Here is a 20,646-nt window from a genome sequence, read left to right as displayed (position 1 = left end):
AGAGGGTGAGAACATTGTCAGAGAAGGAGGGATAGAAATAGAGAGGAGCCGGTGAGGTCACATGTCGAGGCCCCTGTAGTGCAGGTGATCCATAGACACACACTGGACTAGAGAACAAAGATGAGGACGATGAGTCATCCCCTATATACCTCTGCTTCTCCCTCTCCACGATTACTCTACACTAAGGACTGAGAACTAACTGAACTAGCTATGGTCTGAAAGTGCTGAAAGAGCAGTGGACCGGATTCAAACAAATACTGGCAGCGCAGTGTTTCCATTCGGAAAATGTGGCGGCGGACATTTGACCGGCAGCATTTTAATTTACAGAGCATGTAAGAAATTTACCGGACCCACATCCATCTGTTGCGCAACCGGATTAGGGCGTCTACGCACGGTTCTCAAAATGACATGTCTTAACAGGACATACAACTCGTATGCAACAGCAGGCATCATTCTTAATGAATTTCGATGAGCAATTTGAAGATGTTAGAATACATAGGCAGCGACTCCATAAGGCTAGAGAAGCTTTCCCTAAAGTACATCGAATTAGATTGTCAAAATTATATAGCCTAATCAGTTTACTCCTGTCTATACAGAAATAAATAAAATCAGTAAAAATAGGTTACTACACCAGAAAGCATGATTTGGCCACAGAGGATCATTAGGAAACAAATGATACTCGTATAGACTATAGTCAGAAGGCCCCGCAATTTGAGCAGAGCTTGCGGCAAATACCAAATAGATGATTGTTGAGTTGTGACTGTCAGTGAAAAGCAGAGACCCACAGCCAGGCATATCGCAATATTTAAAAATACAATCTAAAAACAAAAACAGTTTGGAAAACAAATGGCTATTGCTGTAATGAGAAGACAATGAAAAGACTCCAATTTGTCTTTTAATTATCAAGATTATTAACTGAATTGAGAGAAAAGTAGTACTCTTATTGGCTTGTCACCAGCGGAGAACATCGGCCATATCCCCAGTGATTGAGCATATTCACTGTCTTTGTCATTGGGTCAGTGACACTTTTGTTTGTATTTGGACAATAATTTCCTCCTCCAGGTTATATAGACGTTGTATTTGGACAATAATTTCCTCCTCCAGGTTATATAGACGTTGTATTTGGACAATCATTTCCTCCTGCAGGTTATATAGACGTTGTATTTGGACAATCATTTCCTCCTGCAGGTTATATAGACGTTGTATTTGGACAATCATTTCCTCCTCCAGGTTATATAGACGTTGTATTTGGACAATCATTTCCTCCTCCAGGTTATATAGACGTTGTATTTGGACAATCATTTCCTCCTCCAGGTTATATAGACGTTGTATTTGGACAATCATTTCCTCCTCCAGGTTATATAGACGTTGTATTTGTGTCGCTCCTTTTGGTAATATATGGATCAGACAACGTTGTTTTTATTGATCTGTTTGTCAGTGTCAGCAGAGTGGCCTACCCTGTAATTTGTCGTATTAAAAAAGTTTCTGCTAATGTCTCCAGTCATACATAGTGTAGTAGAATTGCTTGAAATGTGTTTATAAAAAGGCCAATGTTTTCCTGTGCAAAAAAGGAGAATTAATTAAGGATAAAGCCTGCTATCTGATAGTGTACCCTGAGCCACTACGACTATCCAACCTACTCATCACATTAGGAATAGTAGACTATCTTAGATAAATCTGCAAATGTGAGGATGCATGGAATGCCTGCCATTATAAAAGGTGTATTTTTATGGTTAAAATTTGCTTTGCCAAAATTGAAACTCACATGCCGCCTATGTTAGAATAACTGCCCACATTTACTTTTCCTCAGCCAACAAGACAAACAGCAAAATCAATAGCCTATGTCAATCTACTATCCTCCACAGTAGAAAAGTTGCCCTATTCTATTGGTCATCTTGTCATTCGGTACAAGAAAGAAATAGCCTTTTCCAAACTGACTCTGGGACAGTTGTTGGATGATAGAACCCAAATTCATACAACTAGTATGCCTAGGCTACATCCAATTATAAGCGCAGCAATGCACACAAGGCAGTAGGCTACGTGCGAATGAAAATATCTGTTAGAAACTTAGAGGGGAAATTTAAATATGCAACAACTAGCATGGGTTGCTAATGACTAGGATTGTGGCATTGGCTACTGGACAATTAAATCAAATTCATTTGAAAACCAATAGAAGATTAGAGAAAAAGGCTACTGGTTTCAATGGCATATAGAAGTCTTTAGAAAATAATAGCCTCCACGTTTGGTTGGATTTTGCCTAGTCCAGTCAAGGTAAAACATGCCTCACAATATGCAGTAAAACGCTCAGGTTTCAAACAAATAAGGATATGTCATCAAAACGGATACTGCCTCCAGTTCATTGCAAAGTGGTGTGTGACGCGCTGAAGCCTGCCTAGTTGCCTATACACTTGAATGGCAAATGGGAACCAAGCTTTAATTACCAGTTGAGAAATAAAAATGTATTTTTAATCGTGGCCATAGTCTTTTTAAATGCGATTGACTTTAGAATTGTTGTGCAATGACTGGTCTTATTAAAGCACATATTTCACTCCAGCAGCAACAAACAGCTGTTTGAGCTGTATCAGCAGCTCTCACGCTACATCCACTGGTATTTACATCAATGAAGGATAAAATGCATTATTTCGCAAAGGGATTTTTTTCCTCTCTCTCTCCCAGACAATTGGCTGGCACCAATAATTATTATTATATATTTTTTAAACAAAAGCCGGCTATTACCGTCTAACGGAAACCCTGTGGCAAGTAAAGTCCAGGCCTGGAGCTCCCGCTGTGCACTCAGACAGCTCAGCCCACAGACAGACAGTACAATAAACACACACACCCAGACCAGCCGGTTATATAAGAGCGCCGCTCTGTTCTACGCTGCACAGCCACCACGCCAGATTATGCAACAGGTGCATATGTGCTGGTAAATTGTCTCTCCCGGACTGCCCGAGCGTTGTGCGAAAGCACACCCACACTCTTGTATGCATGCACTCACGCTCTGGAAAGCTCACACACGCTCTTGTATGCATGCACTCACGCTCTGGAAAGCTCACACACGCTCTTGTATGCATGCACTCACGCTCTGGAAAGCTCACACACACTCTTGTATGCATGCACTCACGCTCTGGAAAGCTCACACACGCTCTTGTATGCATGCACTCACGCTCTGGAAAGCTCACACACGCTCTTGTATGCATGCACTCACGCTCTGGAAAGCTCACACACGCTCTTGTATGCATGCACTCACGCTCTGGAAAGCTCACACACACTCTTGTATGCATGCACTCACGCTCTGGAAAGCACACCCACACTCTCGTATGCATGCACTCACGCTCTGGAAAGCTCACACACACTCTTGTATGCATGCAATCACGCTCTGGAAAGCTCACACACACTCTTGTATGCATGCACTCACGCTCTGGAAAGCTCACACACACACTCTTGTATGCATGCACTCACGCTCTGGAAAGCTCACACACATGGGGAAGTGTGCAACGTATAAGCCTGCACGCACACAGTCAGTCAACAGAGACAGAGGTTTATCTTAAATCCATTGTCTTGTAAACTATGTTTAGTAAAATTGTGTTCACTAGTAATTACACATAGCTGTTATGACACAAAGCAAAAAATCCATCCTACTACTCAAAGTCTATATTCCTGTCAGTTCCAACTGACAACACTAAAATCTATTCTGTTTACTCTCCAGCCCTATTTCACTATTGATAAGCAGAGTGTCTGAAGAGAACAGCGGGTAATGATAAAATGAACCATCTGTCTCATGCTGTAACTACCACTGGGTGATAACTACACAGTGGGAAAAAAGGATTGTACTGACGTCATTAGAATGTATTTTATTAATTTGTGGACAGGTTGTATACTGGCTGTATAAAGAGGTTCTCACGACCGTGGGACACAGAATTGACCTGAAAATGACTGAGGCCAGTCAGGTGTGGGTATTGAAGGGGGCCAGTTAGGTGTGAAGGGGGCCAGTTAGGTGTGAAGGGGACCAGTTAGGTGTGGATGGGACCAGTTAGGTGTGGGTATTGAAGGGGACCAGTTAGGTGTGGATGGGACCAGTTAGGTGTGGGTATTGAAGGGGACCAGTTAGGTGTGGATGGGACCAGTTAGGTGTGGGTATTGAAGGGGACCAGTTAGATGTGGATGGGACCAGTTAGGTGTGGGTATTGAAGGGGACCAGTTAGGTGTGGGTATTGAAGGGGACCAGTTAGGTGTGAAGGGGACCAGTTAGGTGTGAAGGGGACCAGTTAGGTGTGAAGGGGGCCAGTTAGGTGTGAAGGGGGCCAGTTAGGTGTGAAGGGGGCCAGTTAGGTGTGAAGGGGGCCAGTTAGGTGTGAAGGGGGCCAGTTAGGTGTGAAGGGGGCCAGTTAGGTGTGAAGGGGGCCAGTTAGGTGTGAAGGGGGGCAGTTAGGTGTGGGTATTGAAGGGGACCAGTTAGGTGTGGGTATTGAAGTGGGCCAGTCAGGTGTGGGTATTGAAGGGGGCCAGTTAGGTGTGAAGGGGGCCAGTTAGGTGTGAAGGGGGCCAGTTAGGTGTGAAGGGGGCAGTTAGGTGTGGGTATTGAAGGGGACCAGTTAGGTGTGGGTATTGAAGTGGGCCAGTCAGGTGTGGGTATTGAAGTGGGCCAGTCAGGTGTGGGTATTGAAGGGGGCCAGTTAGTTGTGGGTATTGAAGGGGACCAGTTAGTTGTGGGTATTGAAGGGGACCAGTTAGTTGTGGGTATTGAAGGGGACCAGTCAGTTGTGGGTATTGAAGGGGGCCAGTCAGGTGTGGGTATTGAAGGGGACCAGTTAGGTGTGGGTATTGAAGGGGGCCAGTTAGGTGTGAAGGGGGCCAGTTAGGTGTGAAGGGGGCCAGTTAGGGGTGAAGGGCCAGTTAGGTGTGAAGGGGCCAGTTAGGTGTGAAGGGGCCAGTTAGGTGTGAAGGGGCCAGTTAGGTGTGAAGGGGGCCAGTTAGGTGTGAAGGGGCCAGTTAGGTGTGAAGGGGCCAGTTAGGTGTGAAGGGCCAGTTAGGTGAAGGGGCCAGTTAGGTGTGGGTATTGAAGGGGGCCAGTTAGGTGTGGGTATTGAAGGGGGCCAGTTAGGTGTGAAGGGGGCCAGTTAGGTGTGAAGGGGGCCAGTTAGGTGTGAAGGGGGCCAGTTAGGTGTGAAGGGGGCCAGTTAGGTGTGAAGGGGGCCAGTTAGGTGTGGGTATTGAAGGGGACCAGTTAGGTGTGGGTATTGAAGGGGGCCAGTTAGGTGTGAAGGGGGCCAGTTAGGTGTGAAGGGGACCAGTTAGGTGTGAAGGGGACCAGTTAGGTGTGAAGGGGACCAGTTAGGTGTGAAGGGGACCAGTTAGGTGTGAAGGGGACCAGTTAGGTGTGAAGGGGACCAGTTAGGTGTGAAGGGGACCAGTTAAGGGGACCAGTTAGAAGGGGGGACCAGTTAGGTGTGAAGGGGACCAGTTAGGTGTGAAGGGGACCAGTTAGGTGTGAAGGGGACCAGTTAGGTGTGAAGGGGACCAGTTAGGTGTGAAGGGGACCAGTTAGGTGTGAAGGGGACCAGTTAGGTGTGAAGGGGACCAGTTAGGTGTGAAGGGGACCAGTTAGGTGTGAAGGGGACCAGTTAGGTGTGAAGGGGACCAGTTAGGTGTGAAGGGGACCAGTTAGGTGTGAAGGGGACCAGTTAGGTGTGAAGGGACCAGTTAGGTGTGAAGGGGACCAGTTAGGTGTGAAGGGGACCAGTTAGGTGTGAAGGGGACCAGTTAGGTGTGAAGGGGACCAGTTAGGTGTGAAGGGGACCAGTTAGGTGTGAAGGGGACCAGTTAGGTGTGAAGGGGACCAGTTAGGTGTGAAGGGGACCAGTTAGGTGTGAAGGGGACCAGTTAGGTGTGAAGGGGACCAGTTAGGTGTGAAGGGGACCAGTTAGGTGTGAAGGGGGCCAGTTAGGTGTGAAGGGGGCCAGTTAGGTGTGAAGGGGGCCAGTTAGGTGTGAAGGGGGCCAGTTAGGTGTGAAGGGGGCCAGTTAGGTGTGAAGGGGACCAGTTAGGTGTGAAGGGGACCAGTTAGGTGAAGGGGACCAGTTAGGTGTGAAGGGGACCAGTTAGGTGTGAAGGGGACCAGTTAGGTGTGAAGGGGACCAGTTAGGTGTGAAGGGGACCAGTTAGGTGTGAAGGGGACCAGTTAGGTGTGAAGGGGACCAGTTAGGTGTGAAGGGGGCCAGTTAGGTGTGAAGGGGACCAGTTAGGTGTGAAGGGGACCAGTTAGGTGTGAAGGGGACCAGTTAGGTGTGAAGGGGACCAGTTAGGTGTGAAGGGGACCAGTTAGGTGTGGTTATTGAAGGGGGCCAGTCAGGTGTGGTTATTGAAGGGGGCCAGTCAGGTGTGGGTATTGAAGGGGGCCAGTCAGGTGTGGGTATTGAAGGGGGCCAGTTAGGTGTGAAGGCTTAGGAGGGTGGGGTGCTGCAGGGGAACAGAGTAAATGGGCAGAGATGCCAAGGTAACCTGCCCAAATAACTATACTGTTGCACACATCTACAGTCGTATGAAAAAGTTTGGGCACCCCTCTGAGGCTGCATAATAATTTACTCTGTCGTTACGGAAAATGATCACAGTGGCATGCCATTCATTTTCTAATAAAAGCTGAGTACTGGGATATTGTCCAGACAAAGATTTTTAGTGTAGCAATATTAAGTCGTATGAAATTAAATTAGATGAAGGATGGTGAGAACGGTCAAAAACAGCCCACAGACCACCTCCAAAGACCTACAACATCTTGCTGCAGATGGCGTCACTGTGCATCGTTCAACAATTCAGCGCACTTTGCAAAAGGAGAAGCTGTATGGGAGAGTGATGCGGAAGAAGCTTTTTCTGCACACACGCCACAAACAGAGTCGCTTGAGGTATGCAAACGCACATTTGGACAAGCCAGCTTCATTTTGGAATAAGGTGCTGTGGACTGATGAAACAAATATTGAGTTATTTGGTCATAACAAGGGACGTTATGCATGGCGGCAAAAGAACACAACGTTCCAAGAAAAACACTTGCTTCCCACAGTAAAATTTGGTGGTGGTTCCATCATGCTGTGTGGCTGTGTGGCCAGTGCTGGTACTGGGAATCTTGTTAAAGTTGAGGGTCGCATGGATTCCACTCAATATCAGCAGATTCTTGGGAATAATGTTGAAGAATCAGTCACAAAGTTGAAGTTACGCCGGGGATGGATATTTCAACACGACAACGACCCAAAACACTGCTCAAAATCTACCCGAGCATTTATGCAGAGGAACAAGTACAATGTTCTGGAATGGCCATCCCAGTCCCCAGACCTGAATATCATTGAGAATCTGTGGGATGATTTGAAGCGGGCTGTCCATGCTCGGCAACCATCAAACCTAACTGAACTGGAGATGTTTTGTAAGGGGGAATGGTCCAAAATACCTTCATCCAGAATCCAGACACTCATTAGAGGCTATGGGAAGCTTCTAGAGGCTGTTATTTTAGCAAAAGGAGGCTCTACTAAATAATGATGTGATTTTTCTATTGGGGTGCCAAAATGTATGGACCTGTCTAATTTTGTTTTGATGCATATTGCACATTTTCTGTTAGTCCAATAAACCTCATTTCACTACTGATATATTACTGTGTCCATCAGTTATTTGATAGATCAAAATTAAATTGCTGATCCAAACACCAAATGATTTATAAATGGAAATCATGGAAAATTGTCAGGGGTGCCCAAACTTTTTCATACGACTGTATAGCCATGAAATTCTTTGAAAGGCTGGTCATAGCTCACATCAACACCCTGATCCCAGACACCCTGATCCCACTCCAATTCGCATACCGCCCAACAAATCCCCAGATGACCAATCTCTATTGCACTCCACACTGCCCTCACCCACCTGGACGAAAGAAAAACCTCTGTAAGAATGCGGTTTATTGACTACAGCTCAGCATTCAATGCCATAGTCCCTTCCAAGCTCATCACCAATCTCAGGGCCCTGGGACTGAACACCCCCCCCCCTGCAACTGGATCCTGACGTTCCTGACAGGCCGCCCCTAGGCGGTGAGGGTTGACAACACCACATCCACCACGCTGACCATCAACATGGACTACCTGTATTGACCCTTTTTATGCACTAACTCTTGCAATGACTATGCACACTCACTGGATTCTGTGTCCCTCAAACACACACAATTTCACACATCACATATGGGGCGGCAGAAAGCCTAGTGGTTAGAGCGTTGGGCCAGTAACCAAAAGGTTGCTGGATCGAATCCCGAGCTGACAAGGTAAAAATCTGTCGTTTTGCCCCTGAACAAGAAAGTTCTTTATTTTATTTTACCTTTATTTAACTAGGCAAGTCAGTTAAGAACAAATTCTTATTTTCAATGACGGCCTAGGAACAGTGGGTTAACTGCCTGTTCACGGGCAGAACGACAGATTTGTACCTTGTCAGCTCGGGGATTTGAACTTGCAACCTTCCAGGTTAATATCCCAACGCTCCCCGGTAGGCCGTCATTGTAAATAAGAATTTGTTCTTAACTGACTTGCCTAGTTAAATAAAAGTTCAATAATCCCTCGTACCCTGCAAATAGACTCGGTACTGGTATACCATGTTATTTTTTTACTTAGTCAGCCACTGTGTATTTAATCCTTGTGTCACTACTTCAATTGTAAAAATAATAATACACACACACACACACACACACACACACACACACACACACACACACACACACACACACACACACACACACACACACACACACACACACACACACACACACACACACACACACACACACATCTCCTTAACCCTGCATTGTTGGAAAAGACCCGTAAGTAAGCATTTTACTGTTAGCCTACACCTGTTGTTTACAAAGCAAGTGACAAATAACATTTGATTTGAGACCTAAGGTAGTATAGGGGCTGAGGCACAGTGTGTACTAACTGAACTAGGGGCAAAAGTGCAGAGACCTAGGGTAGAGCATAGAGGCGAAGGTAGTGAGTAGGGGGTGATTGTGGGTACTGAATGAAGGGGGTGGGGGGTGGGGGGTAATAGGAAAGAGGCCAGGATAGAGTACAGGGTTCTGGGATGAAGAGGAGAGGGCGTCTATGGGCACTGACCTGGCAGACGTTGCACGTCCATGCGGAAGTCGTCCTTGAGGAAGAGGAAGCCCACGATGGAGAAGAGGTAGACCAGGATGAGGGCCAGTACAGCCGTGAGGACGATGGAGCGCCCATTACGCGTCACACTCTTGACCACATTCAGCAGGGTCTCCTCACGGTTCAGCAGGTCAAAGAGCTGAGGGGCACAGACACACAGTCAGACAGATACAGACACAGCCACACAGCTGTAGGAGAGCTGTAGAGGAACCAGACATCCCAAAGCTTCCGATTGGCAGCAATTGCAAAAGTAGGAGAGGGTGTGTCTTTCTGTAACTGTGTCTGAAAAACCTGGTACAAGGAGGAACAAGGAAACCACAAAGCTAAACGACATAACCACACAACAACCACCTGCTGTCATCACATGGCATCAAGAAAGGTCCAGACTTAAATCAAGACCATTGTCAAACGTCAATTTGAGGTTTTCTGAATAATAATCAAGTACTTCGAAGTTCAATGAATCCACTTCATTGAATTGAATGGATAACGTTTTTAAAAATGAGTAATAATATCAAACATGGTCTTTTTTAAGTTTAATGATGAAGTGCTGCAGAGAAGACCAGACAGAGAGATTGTTTCGACTAACCAGGAAGCTGTAGAAGAACTCGTGGACGAAGAGGCCCAGCATACAGACGATGACATAGCCCACGTGGTACAGGAAGGGCATGTCCATGACCACCGGCTTGTAGCCCCGTGTGAACGTCCCCTGGTTGCCCACAAAGCTCACCAGGAACACAATCTTATTGAGGAGCTGGAGAGATGAGAGAGGAGAGGACTGAGCAATGGCTTCCATAGAAGACGATGCTGAAATCACAAGAAAATATTTGTACACTGTAGGCTTGGGCAGTATATCGTATACCGGGGTATTTGGAAAAAGCTAAGCGACATGCATTCTTCATGTCACCTCACATTATTATGAAGCTTACGGTAGTCCCCAGTCAAATGGTGTTAGTTTACAAGCACAACGATGAGAGACCGGAGCCTTGTGATCTAATTACAGTACGGAATTCACAACATGTTTGCCAGCTAGATGACTTATTTACATTTACATTTAAGTCATTTAGCAGACGCTCTTATCCAGAGCGACTTACAAATTACTTATAACTATTAAGTTAACTGTCTAAAAATGTGCTGAATGTTGTGCAGTTGTGCATTTGGTTTGCTAATTAATAGCTAGTTAGCTATCTAGCTAAGCATTCGCTTGGTAACTGCAAAGAATCCCCTCCTGGATCAAGAGCCTTTTCTGGCTAATATTTGTTTTGTGCCGCAAACTGCGAGTAGAATCTTTACAAAATGCTCGCAATGCACTCATTAGCATTTAGTTAGCATTCTCAATGGGATCTTAAATGTACTTGTTAACATTGCTAACCTTCGGATTACAGAGTATCAGTGGGGTTTGAAAGCAACGCCCCTTGTGTTCATTACCGAATATCCCGGTATGAAGTTATGATAATCTGGATACCGCACAATCCTAGTACACTGTACATTTACTTAAAAAATATCTTGTCCGTACTGTTCTGTACTTTTTGCAAACAAATTGCCTCTTGGGAATAATAAAACATCGATAATATAATTAATTAACAACAGTAATTCTTATTTCCTGATATAACAATGCCAAAACCGGGAGCATCCCAGCCGTAGACGGGTTGGGGTTAACTTCTCTAGGATAGGGGGCAGCATTCGGAATCTTGGATGAAAAGCATGCCCAAATTCAACTGCCTGCTACTCATCCCCAGAAGATAAGATATGCATATTATTATTAATATTATTAGATTTGGATAGAAAACCCTCTGAAGTTTCTAAAACTGTCATGAATCATGTCTGTGAGTATCACAGAACTTATGTCGCAGGCGAAACCCCGAGGACAAACCATTCAGATTTTTTCTTTTTTGAGGTCACTCTTTTCTTTCTTTTTAAAATTGTACCCCCTTTCGTCTCCCCAATTTCATGGTATCCAATTGTTAGTTGCTTCTATCTTGTTTCATCGCTACAACTCCCGTACGGGCTCGGGAGAGACGAAGGTTGAAAGTCATGCGTCCTCCGATACACAACCCAACCAAGCCGCACTGCTTCTTAACACAGCATTTAAATAACAAAACAAATTGACAATACAACTTTCATAACAGTTACATAACAATAAAAAGAGGCTTGCCTGCTGGCCTTACTGGGTGGATAGGAACATTAGCCTGCTGGCCTTACTGGGTGGATAGGAACATTAGCCTGCTGGCCTTACTGGGTGGATAGGAACATTAGCCTGCTGGCCTTACTGGGTGGATAGGAACATTAGCCTGCTGGCCTTACTGGGTGGATAGGAACATTAGCCTGCTGGCCTTACTGGGTGGATAGGAACATTAGCCTGCTGGCCTTACTGGGTGGATAGGAACATTAGCCTGCTGGCCTTACTGGGTGGATAGGAACATTAGCCTGCTGGCCTTACTGGGTGGATAGGAACATTAGCCTGCTGGCCTTACTGGGTGGATAGGAACATTAGCCTGCTGGCCTTACTGGGTCGAAAGGAACATGAGCCCGAGCTATTTCGGAGGGATATCACACCTAGCAGAAATTATTGTCTAGTTCTGTTTTTCCTGCAGAGGGGTGCCCTATACCTGCGCCCAGAGGGTAGTAGTTCAAAGTCCGGGTACAGGGGGTGGCTTGGGTCTAAAATGATTTTGTGAGCCTTGGAGGGCCTTGACCTCAAAGATCTCATCCAGGCCTGTCTGTTTGACTCCAAGTACCTGGCTTGCTGTGGTGATAATCCTTCTCAGCATATTTCTCTGGCTGACAGTGGCATTGCCAAACCAACAAACAATATAAAAAGTTTAAATACACTCAATGAAATATGTGTATAAAACAGAGACAGTATAGTACAATTAACATTAAAAGATCCCAGCTTTTTGAGAAAGTACAGTCTCTGTTGACTCTTTTTGTAGATCAGGTCTGTAGTATATTTACTCCACTGAAGCTTATTGTCCAAGAGGACACCCAGATATTTGTATGCCTCTATAATCTCTATGTTCTGACCTCTGATAGATGTTGCAGAGGTAGGTGTTGTATGCATCCTGAAGTCTATGCACATCTCTTTGGTCTTATTGGTATTGAGGACCAAGTGTGATTCGTCACACCACTCTACAAAGTCATTTAGGACTGGGCCATGGTGTTCCTCGTCATCATGCAACAGTGTCATCAGCGACACTACCTTGATCAGCGAACTTAACGAAGTGTCTGTCAGGATGGCGTAAAGTGTCTTGCTCATGGGCACACCGACAGTAGGTAGCACATGGGATATTGATGCCAGCAAACCTCCGGGTGCCGGCTAACTCCCACCAGATTTACCCCATCTGCCCTGGGATTCGAACCTAGTACACTGCCCGACTCTCTAACATCAAGGATATCGTTGCCCTCGGTAACTCTACTGTACTTACGTTGGCGGCGCCCAGTAGCAACAGGGTGGGGTCCAGGCCCAGTGTGTAGATGGAGCGCAGTATAATAGAGACCAGGAAGGGCCGGACACTCCCTGGTTTGGGAAGGATGAAGAGCATGGTGGTACACACCACCAACGCCACCCACAGCAGGATGGATACAAAGGGGGGCAGGATGCCTGGGGATGAGATATACAAGCAAATGTCAACAACAACAAAGACAGATTAAGACATTAGCGCTGTTCAGAGAGGTGGCATTTGGATTCATGTATTATGCAACAGAAGTGAGTGCTTCATTATAGCCCGGTCCCAGATCTGTTTGTGCCGTCTTGCCAGTTGGTAGGGACTACCTGAAAGCTGAAACGCTTGTTTTCATGTTCCACTTGAATATAAAAATGTATACCCCTTTTTCTCCCCAATTTTGTGATAGCCAATAGGTAGTTACAGCTTTGTCCCATCGCTGCGAAGGCTGAGAGCCATGCGTCCTTTGAAACACGACCCCGCCAAGCCACACTGCTTCTTGACATACTGCTTGGTTGCCTAAACCGGAAACCAGCCGCACAAATGTGTTTGAGGAAACACCGTACAACTGGAGACCGAGTCAGCATGCATGTGCCCGGACCGCCACAGGAGTCACTAGAGCGCGATGGGACAAGGACATCCTGTACGGCCAAACCCTCCCCTAACCCAGACGATGTTGGGGCAATTGTGCACAGCCTCATGGGTCTCAGAGACAGCAGGGGTTCAAGTTGTAGAACTCAGTTCCTACATTTGAGTATAAAAATTGATTTGATCAGACAAAAATATGCTACATTTTATCTCTGGGACCCTCAGGATGACAAATCAGAGCAAGATTACTGAATGTAAGTACATTATTTACCATCAGAGGAGAATGCATCAAACCAGTTGTGGTGATAAAAGTTTGTTGTTGTACACTCTCCTCAAACAATAGCATGGTCTTTTTTCACTGTGATAGCTACTGTAAATTGGACAGTGCAGTAAGAATAACAAGAATTTAAGTTTTCTGCCAATATAAGACATAGCTATGTCCTGGAAAGTTTGCTGTTACTGATGTCATTCTAGTCACATTAGTTAGCATCAACCATCCTGGTATCGGGACACCGATCCCGTAGAGGTTAAAGTAATGATGATCTGTCATTTCTCTTTGCTTATTTGAGCTGTTATTTCCATAATATGGACAAGGTTTTTTTTACCAAATAGGGCCATCTTCTGTATACCACCCCTACCTTGTCACAACACAACTGATTGGCTCAAACGCATTATGAAGGAAACAAATTCCCCAAATTAACTTTTAAGAAGGCACACCTGTTAATTGAAATGCATTCCAGATGACTACCTCATGGAACTGGTTGAGGGAATGCCAAGAGTGTGCAAAGGGTGGCTACTTTTAAGAATCTCAAATATAAAATAAATTCTGATTTGTTAAAAAAAAAATTGGTTACTACATGATTCCATATGTGTTACTTCATAGTTTTGATGTCTTCACTATTATTATTATTCTACAATGTAGAAAATAGTAAAATAAAGAAAAACTCTTGAATGAGTAGGTGTTTCAAAACTTTTGACCGGTAGAGAGTGAGAGTATAATATATGTGCTTTCATTATTTATTTATCACTCAGCCCCCTTCTTTGCCACTTATATATATATATATATGTGGCAAAGAAGGGGGCTGAGTGATAAATGGCAGATATGTGAGGGCAAAACTAATGAACGGGCTCTGCCCGCTCACTAAAATGGCGCCACCCTGGCCAGAACTACAGATCGCAAAATGGCCGCCCGCCAAAAACTACAATCCCCAGAAGCAAGATAAAACAGGACGAGAGAGAGAAGAATGGGCTGGGGATCTGTGAACCATAGAGAAAGAGACAATATATAGAATCGTCTGGATTTACGACCTGGACTGTTTGGACTTACTTGTTGGTGTTTGGACCTGGATCTACAGAGAACCCGATTTGTGTCCCGAACCCTGCTGTCCTTGACCATGCCTGCGGCCTGGGTGGAGAATCCAACAGACAGGTACTGTCGTGTTCGAAAGAACTCATTCTGGGGTGATTTTGGTGACGGTCTTACCGCTTAATTTGTGACAAACTCTCCTAACAGTGAAGAGGTTTGTCACACGTGGTGTAGAATGCAGGCACAGTCTGGTCGATGTGAATAAAGGGACAAACCGTACCACTGGTTCGGTAGACAAAAGGAAGTGTTCAGTTAGTACTCCAAAGGGAAGTCAGGTTTTTTGTGTGGATTTGTTTGTGTGGATAGCTCATCAGGATGCAATGTGAATGTATCAGGACACGTTGCAGGTCCAGCACCTCACCAACCAGCTGCTCACAGAGCAGCAAGAGAGAAACACCCGGGAGAATCTCGAAGCTAGGGGGCACTGTTTTTATTTAAAAAAATAACGTTCCCAAAGTAAACTGCCTATTTCTCAGGACCAGATGCTAGAATATGCATATAATTGACAGCTTAGGATGGAAAACACTAAAGTTTCCAAAACTGTAAAAATATTGTCTGTGAGTATAACATAACTGATATTGCAAAGGAAAGCCTAAGAAAAATACAACCAGGAAGGGATATCAACCAGATTCCTGTTTTCTACGTATTCCCTAAGGTGTCTACAGCCTTTAGACGTAGTTTCACGCCTTTATGTTGAAGAATGAGCGTAAAGGACCACATTGCGTAAGTGGCCAGCTGAGGGCTCTCAGAGTGATTCTTGCGTAAAAGACAGGTAGCCATTTGGTTAGTTCGAAGAGGTTTAGAGAAGGCCTAAAAGTGGCTAGCGGCCTTTATTGGGCCTCAGTTACCAGCTGCACAATCATTATCTTTAAAAAATGACAAAGCAGGATTATGTGGAAGCATGCCCCACCACCTTCGAAAGAACGGCAGAGAGAAAGAAGTGGCTGCCGAAATAAGAATGGGAAGGGCTTCTGGCACCATACCTGACAGGGGATGCTCAAAAAGCGTATTTCGACCTAAGAGTTGAAAGATGCACAGGATTACGATAAAATAAAGGAAGAGATTCTGACTAGACTGGGAGTGACCGATACTGTGAGGGCACACTGCTTCCACCAGTGGGCCAACAAACCTGGACAACCCCCCCTGAACACAAATGTTCGACTTGATTCACCTGACACGGAAATGGTTGCAACCGGAGACCTGTTCACCCGCCGAGATTGTCGAGACCATCATACTCGACCAGCGAGGTCTACCCTGAGAACTTTGATGATGAGTTGGCCAGTGTTTTGTTCATTCATGGGGAAATCCGCCCGTACCCCACAGCCTTAGTGAGCAGACAAACTGAAGACAGGCTGCTGGATTGAGGTCAACGTGGTCCCGAAGATGCCGTAAGATGTAATACTGGGTAGATGCTGTCCTAACTTTGCGAGGTCAAGCTAAAATAACGGCATATTTCAGAAGACAAACACCCCTGACCAAGCAGGAAGTAGCATGTTGCCCTCAACCAAAGTCAAGAAAATAGAAGGTTTCCCAGGAGCCAACCTCACAGGGGCTAGTAGGAGAGGATGAGGAAGGGGCAGACCCTGTCAATAGCGAGCAGCCCGGTACTAGTGCGGCCAGGGTCGATCTGGATCCAGAGGGCGACTATCTAGAACTAACAGACCTGGCAGGGTCCCTGACTAATTTCAGGACGGCCTAGATCCAGGATCCAACCCTGCGGCAAGCCAGAGCAGATGTCTAGATCATAGATGGTACCCCCATAAATTATAAGATGATGCTTAATAGTTTCCCCCACTTCATGAAAAACAGGTTGGTACTGAGTCTCAAACATAGGGGTTGATGTAGTGAAACAGTTGATCCCCACTCGGTACTGGAGAACAGTATTCTGGGGGACACCTTGGTATCAATAAAACCCGAGACCAGATTGTGAGGAGGTTTTACTGGCCAGGATTTCAGGCTGAGGTGGCTTGACATTGTGGAGAGTGCCCCGAGTTCCAGTTAACAGCTCCCCAACCAGCTGTTAGAAGCCCGTTAGTGCCAATTCCCATAATCAAAATGCCATTTGAGAGGATAGCAATGGATATAGTGGGCCCACTACCAAATCCGCCAGAGGGCATCTTAGATTATGCCACTCGATACCCAGAAGCCATTCCCCTTCGGATAATGCCTTCCAAAAATATTGCCAAGGAATTAGTGCTCCTGTTCACCAGGGTAGGGATTCGATGGAGATCCTTACTGACCAGGGGACCGCCTTTTTGTCCCGCCTTATGGCAGACCTTTGTAAGTTGTTGCAGGTAAAACAGTTGAGGACATCGGTTTACCATCCTCAGAAGAGAGAATCAACCATCCTCAGAAGAGAGAATCAACCATACTCTGAAGTCAATGCTCAGGAAGATAATCGATAAGGATAAGAGAACCTGGGATTGCATGTTGCCGTATATGATGTTTGCCATTAGAGAGGTTCCTCTCACTGGGGTTCTCACCCTTTGAGCTAGTATATGGGATGCACCCCCGGGGAATCTTAGACATCGCCCGGGAAACCTGGGAGCACCAATCCACACCTTACACTAGTGTTATAAAGCACGTCACAGCAATGCAAGACAAGACAGCCACAGTCATGTCCATCGCCAGAGAGCACGAGAAAAGCACTAAGAGCACCAGCGGCACACTTATAAACGGCAGGCTACCTTGAGGGGATTTCAACCGGGAGATCAGGTGTTATTGCTGGTCCCCACAGTAGTGTAAACTACAAGCTACATGGAAAGGACCATATGAAGTGCTGGAGAGAATAGGAGAAGATAATTATCGGATCCGACAGCCAGGTCGTCGGCCTCCAGAACAGATCAATCACATTAACCTGTTAATAAAAGCATGGAGAGAGAGAGAAACACTAATTGTCACGTACCCCACACCCACTCAGGAGGCAGCCGAAGTGCATGTTTCACTTACTCTGTACCCATCACAAGCACAGGAAGTAAAGACCCTGATCCCGAAAAACAGAGATGTGCTTTCAGGGATACCAGGCCGAATTAAGGTTATGGCTCATGATATTGTTTCCCGACCAGGGAGAAAAGTGAGCATGAGGCCATATCGGGTACCCGAGGCTCGACAAGCTGCGATTAGAGCAGAGACTGAGAAAATTTTGGCACATGGAGTGGTTGTAGAATCATAGTGAGTGGTCTAGCCCAATTGTGATGGTCTCCAAGCGGTTTTGTAATGATTTTTGGAAGGTAAATTAAATCTCCAAGTTTGATGCCCACCCCATGCCCCGAGTAGATGAACTATTGGAGAAAATTGGTAAAGCTTGGTACATTACGACCCTGGACCTAGCCAAAGGTTACTGGCAAATTCCTCTGACACCCAGAGCCAAAGAAAAGACAGCCTTTGCAACCCCTGACGGTTTGTTTCAATACCCTGTCATGCCATTCGGCTTACACCTGGGCCCAGCCACCTTTCAATGGCTAATGGACCAGGTCTTAAAACCGCACCGAGCTTACGCCGCAGCCTAGTTAGATGACGTGGGGATCTACAGCCCAGATTGGGAATCCCACTTACCCCGGGTACAGGCAGTGCTAGATGCCCTTAGGAAGGCAGGGCTCACGGCGAACCCTGCCAAGTGTTACTTGAGGTTAGAGGAAACCGAATATCTGGGATACACCGTGGGAAGAAGGATAATCAAACCCCAACTTAAGGTCTAGGCAATTAGAGAATGGCCGAAACCAGTAAATAAGAAGCAGGTTCGAGCCTTCCTAGGGTTGACTGGTTATTATCGGAAGTTCATCCCAAGTTAATGCCATAGTGACCGCCCCACTCACCGAAATGACTAGAGCCAGAGGGAAAAGGCCACCAAAGCATTTAGAACATTACAGGAGGCGCTCTGCTGTAATCCAGTGCTAGTGGTACCAGACTTGAGCGCAAGTTCGTAGTTCAGATGGATGCCTCAGAGGTCGGCTTGAGAGCCGTGCTATCCCAAGAGGTAGAACACCCCATCCTGTTTTTAAACGGGAAGCTGAAACCATGGTAGACCAACTACTCAGTCGTTGAGAAAGAAACGCTGGCAGTAAAGTGGGCTCTAGAGAGCCTGAAATACTACCTGCTAGGACACCACTTCACCCTCATCAGTGACCATGCTTGCACTCCCCTGGATGCATAGAGAAGAATTCTCGGGTCACCAAAATCACCCCAGAATGAGAGTTCTTTCGAACAGGACAGTACCTGTATGTTGGATTCTCCGTCCAGGCCGCAGGCGTGATCATGGATAGCAGGGTTTGGGACATGAATCGGGTTCTCGGTAGGTCCAGGTCCAAACGCCAACAGGTAAGTCCAAACAGTCCAAGTCATACACGGTAAAACCATCCGATATAAATTGTCTCCTTCTCTATGGTTCACAGATTCCCAGCCCCTTGGTCTCACTCTTCCTGGTTTGTCTTAAATTGTTTAACTTGGATCAAACGTTTTGGGTAGCCTTCCACAAGCTTCCCACAATACGTTTCGGCCCATTCCTCCTGACAGAGCTGGTGTAAATGAGTCAGGTTTGTAGGCCTCCTTGCTCACACACACTTTTTCAGTTCTGCCCACAATTTTTCTATAGGATTGAGGTCAGGGCTTTATGATGGCCACTCCAATACATTAACTTTGTTGTCCTTAAGCCATTTTGCCACAACTTTGGAAGTATGTTTGGTGTCAATGTCCATTTGGAAGACCCATTTAACTTCTTGACTGATGTCTTGAGATGTTGCTTCAATATATCCACATAATTTTCCTTCCTCAGGATGCAATCTATTTTGTGAAGTGCACCAGTCCCTCCTGCACCAAAGCACCACCACAACATGATACTGCCACCCCGTGATTCACGGTTGGGATGGTGTTCTTCGGCTTGCAAATCTCCCCCTTTTTCCTCCAAACATAACAATGGTCATTCTGGCCAAAAAGTTATATTTTTGTTTCATCAGACCAGAGGACATTTCTCCAAAAAGTATGATCTTTGTTCCCATCTGCAGTTGCAAACTGTAGTCTGGCTTTATTGTGGCGGTTTTGGAGCAGTGGCTTCTTCCTTGCTGAGTGGCCTTTCAGGTTATGTCGATATAGGACTCATTCTACTGTGGATATAGATACATTTGTACCGGTTTCCTCCAGCATCTTCACAAGGTCCTTTGCTGTTGTTCTGGGATTGATTTGCACTTTTCCCACCAAAGTACATTCATTTCTAGGAGACAGAACGCGTCTCCTTCCTGAGTGGTATGACGGCTGCGTGGTCCCAAGGTGTTTATACTTGCGTACGGTTGTTTGTACAGATGAACGTGGTACTTTCAGGCATTTGGAAATTGCTCCCAAGGATGAACCAGACTTGTGGAGGTCAACAATTTTTGAGGTCTTGGCTAATTTCTTTTGATTTTCCCATGATATCAAGCAAAGAGGCACCGAGTTTGAAGGTAGGCTTTGAAATACATCCACATGTACACCTCCAATTATGTCAATTAGCCTATCAAAAGCTTCTAAAGCCATGACATAATTTTCTGGAATATTCCAAGCTGTTTAAAAAGGCACAGTCAACTTAGTGTATGTAAACTTCTGACCCACTGGAATTGTGACACAGTGAATTATAATTGAAATAGTTTGTCTGTAAACAAAAATTACTTGTGTCATGCACAAAGTAGATGTCCTAACCGACTTGCCAAAACTATAGCTTGTTAACAAGAAATTTGTGGAGTGGTTGAAAACAAGTTTCAATGACTCCAACCTAAGTGTATGTAAACTTCCAACTTCAACTGTATGTCGCTGCTAAATTAATATAGGGGAAACACTGGCAACCATGTGCCCTAATGAATAAGACCCAGCTGTAGGCCAGTAGAAAATCTCACCTTCATCTTCGTCGTCACCGAAGGGGTAGAAGAGAGCCACGGCCACATTGACCAGCACTGCCAGGTAGAAAGAGATGCTTCCCCACAGAGAGATGTGCCGAGAGAACCAGAACAGAGCAAGGTTATCTGAACAGACACAGGGGACATCTGGTTAATATCCGTGTATCACAATAAGCCTGGAAATGTCCCATTTGAAAGAGATTCCAGAATGTTTTGTCAGTGTA

The 20,646-nt window shown here is 45.6% G+C and overlaps 1 protein-coding gene and 1 long non-coding RNA gene across 17 annotated transcripts in view; one reads left to right on the top strand and one right to left on the bottom strand.

The window, feature by feature from the left end:
* LOC118401101 (inositol 1,4,5-trisphosphate receptor type 2-like) overlaps positions 1-20,646 on the bottom strand; it is a 159,814-nt gene that overhangs the window by 31,765 nt on the left and 107,403 nt on the right. For both annotated transcript variants that reach the window (XM_035798334.2, XM_035798335.2), the window contains exons 48-51: positions 20,423-20,548; positions 12,590-12,765; positions 9,754-9,918; positions 9,129-9,306 (exon numbers count right to left, since the gene is read on the bottom strand). In XM_035798334.2, the coding sequence (XP_035654227.1) occupies positions 9,129-9,306; positions 9,754-9,918; positions 12,590-12,765; positions 20,423-20,548 (645 nt within the window). The remainder of the gene's footprint in view (positions 1-9,128; positions 9,307-9,753; positions 9,919-12,589; positions 12,766-20,422; positions 20,549-20,646) is intronic.
* LOC127910593 (uncharacterized) lies at positions 2,089-7,338 on the top strand. Of its 15 annotated transcripts, XR_008075395.1 has the most exons (6): positions 2,089-4,486; positions 4,627-4,842; positions 5,051-5,164; positions 5,205-5,278; positions 5,948-6,067; positions 6,106-7,338. It is a non-coding gene; the product is annotated as an uncharacterized LOC127910593 (long non-coding RNA). The 15 variants fall into 15 exon arrangements; XR_008075387.1 differs by having other exon boundaries at positions 4,627-4,862; positions 5,145-5,278; XR_008075396.1 differs by having other exon boundaries at positions 4,627-4,862; positions 5,145-5,378; positions 6,008-6,067; positions 6,226-7,338.

Source organism: Oncorhynchus keta, chromosome 22, assembly GCF_023373465.1.
Source record: "Oncorhynchus keta strain PuntledgeMale-10-30-2019 chromosome 22, Oket_V2, whole genome shotgun sequence".
NCBI classification, from domain to species: domain Eukaryota; kingdom Metazoa; phylum Chordata; class Actinopteri; order Salmoniformes; family Salmonidae; genus Oncorhynchus; species Oncorhynchus keta.
Note: the sequence above shows the minus strand (reverse complement) of the source record. Positions and strands in the feature narration are given on the sequence as shown.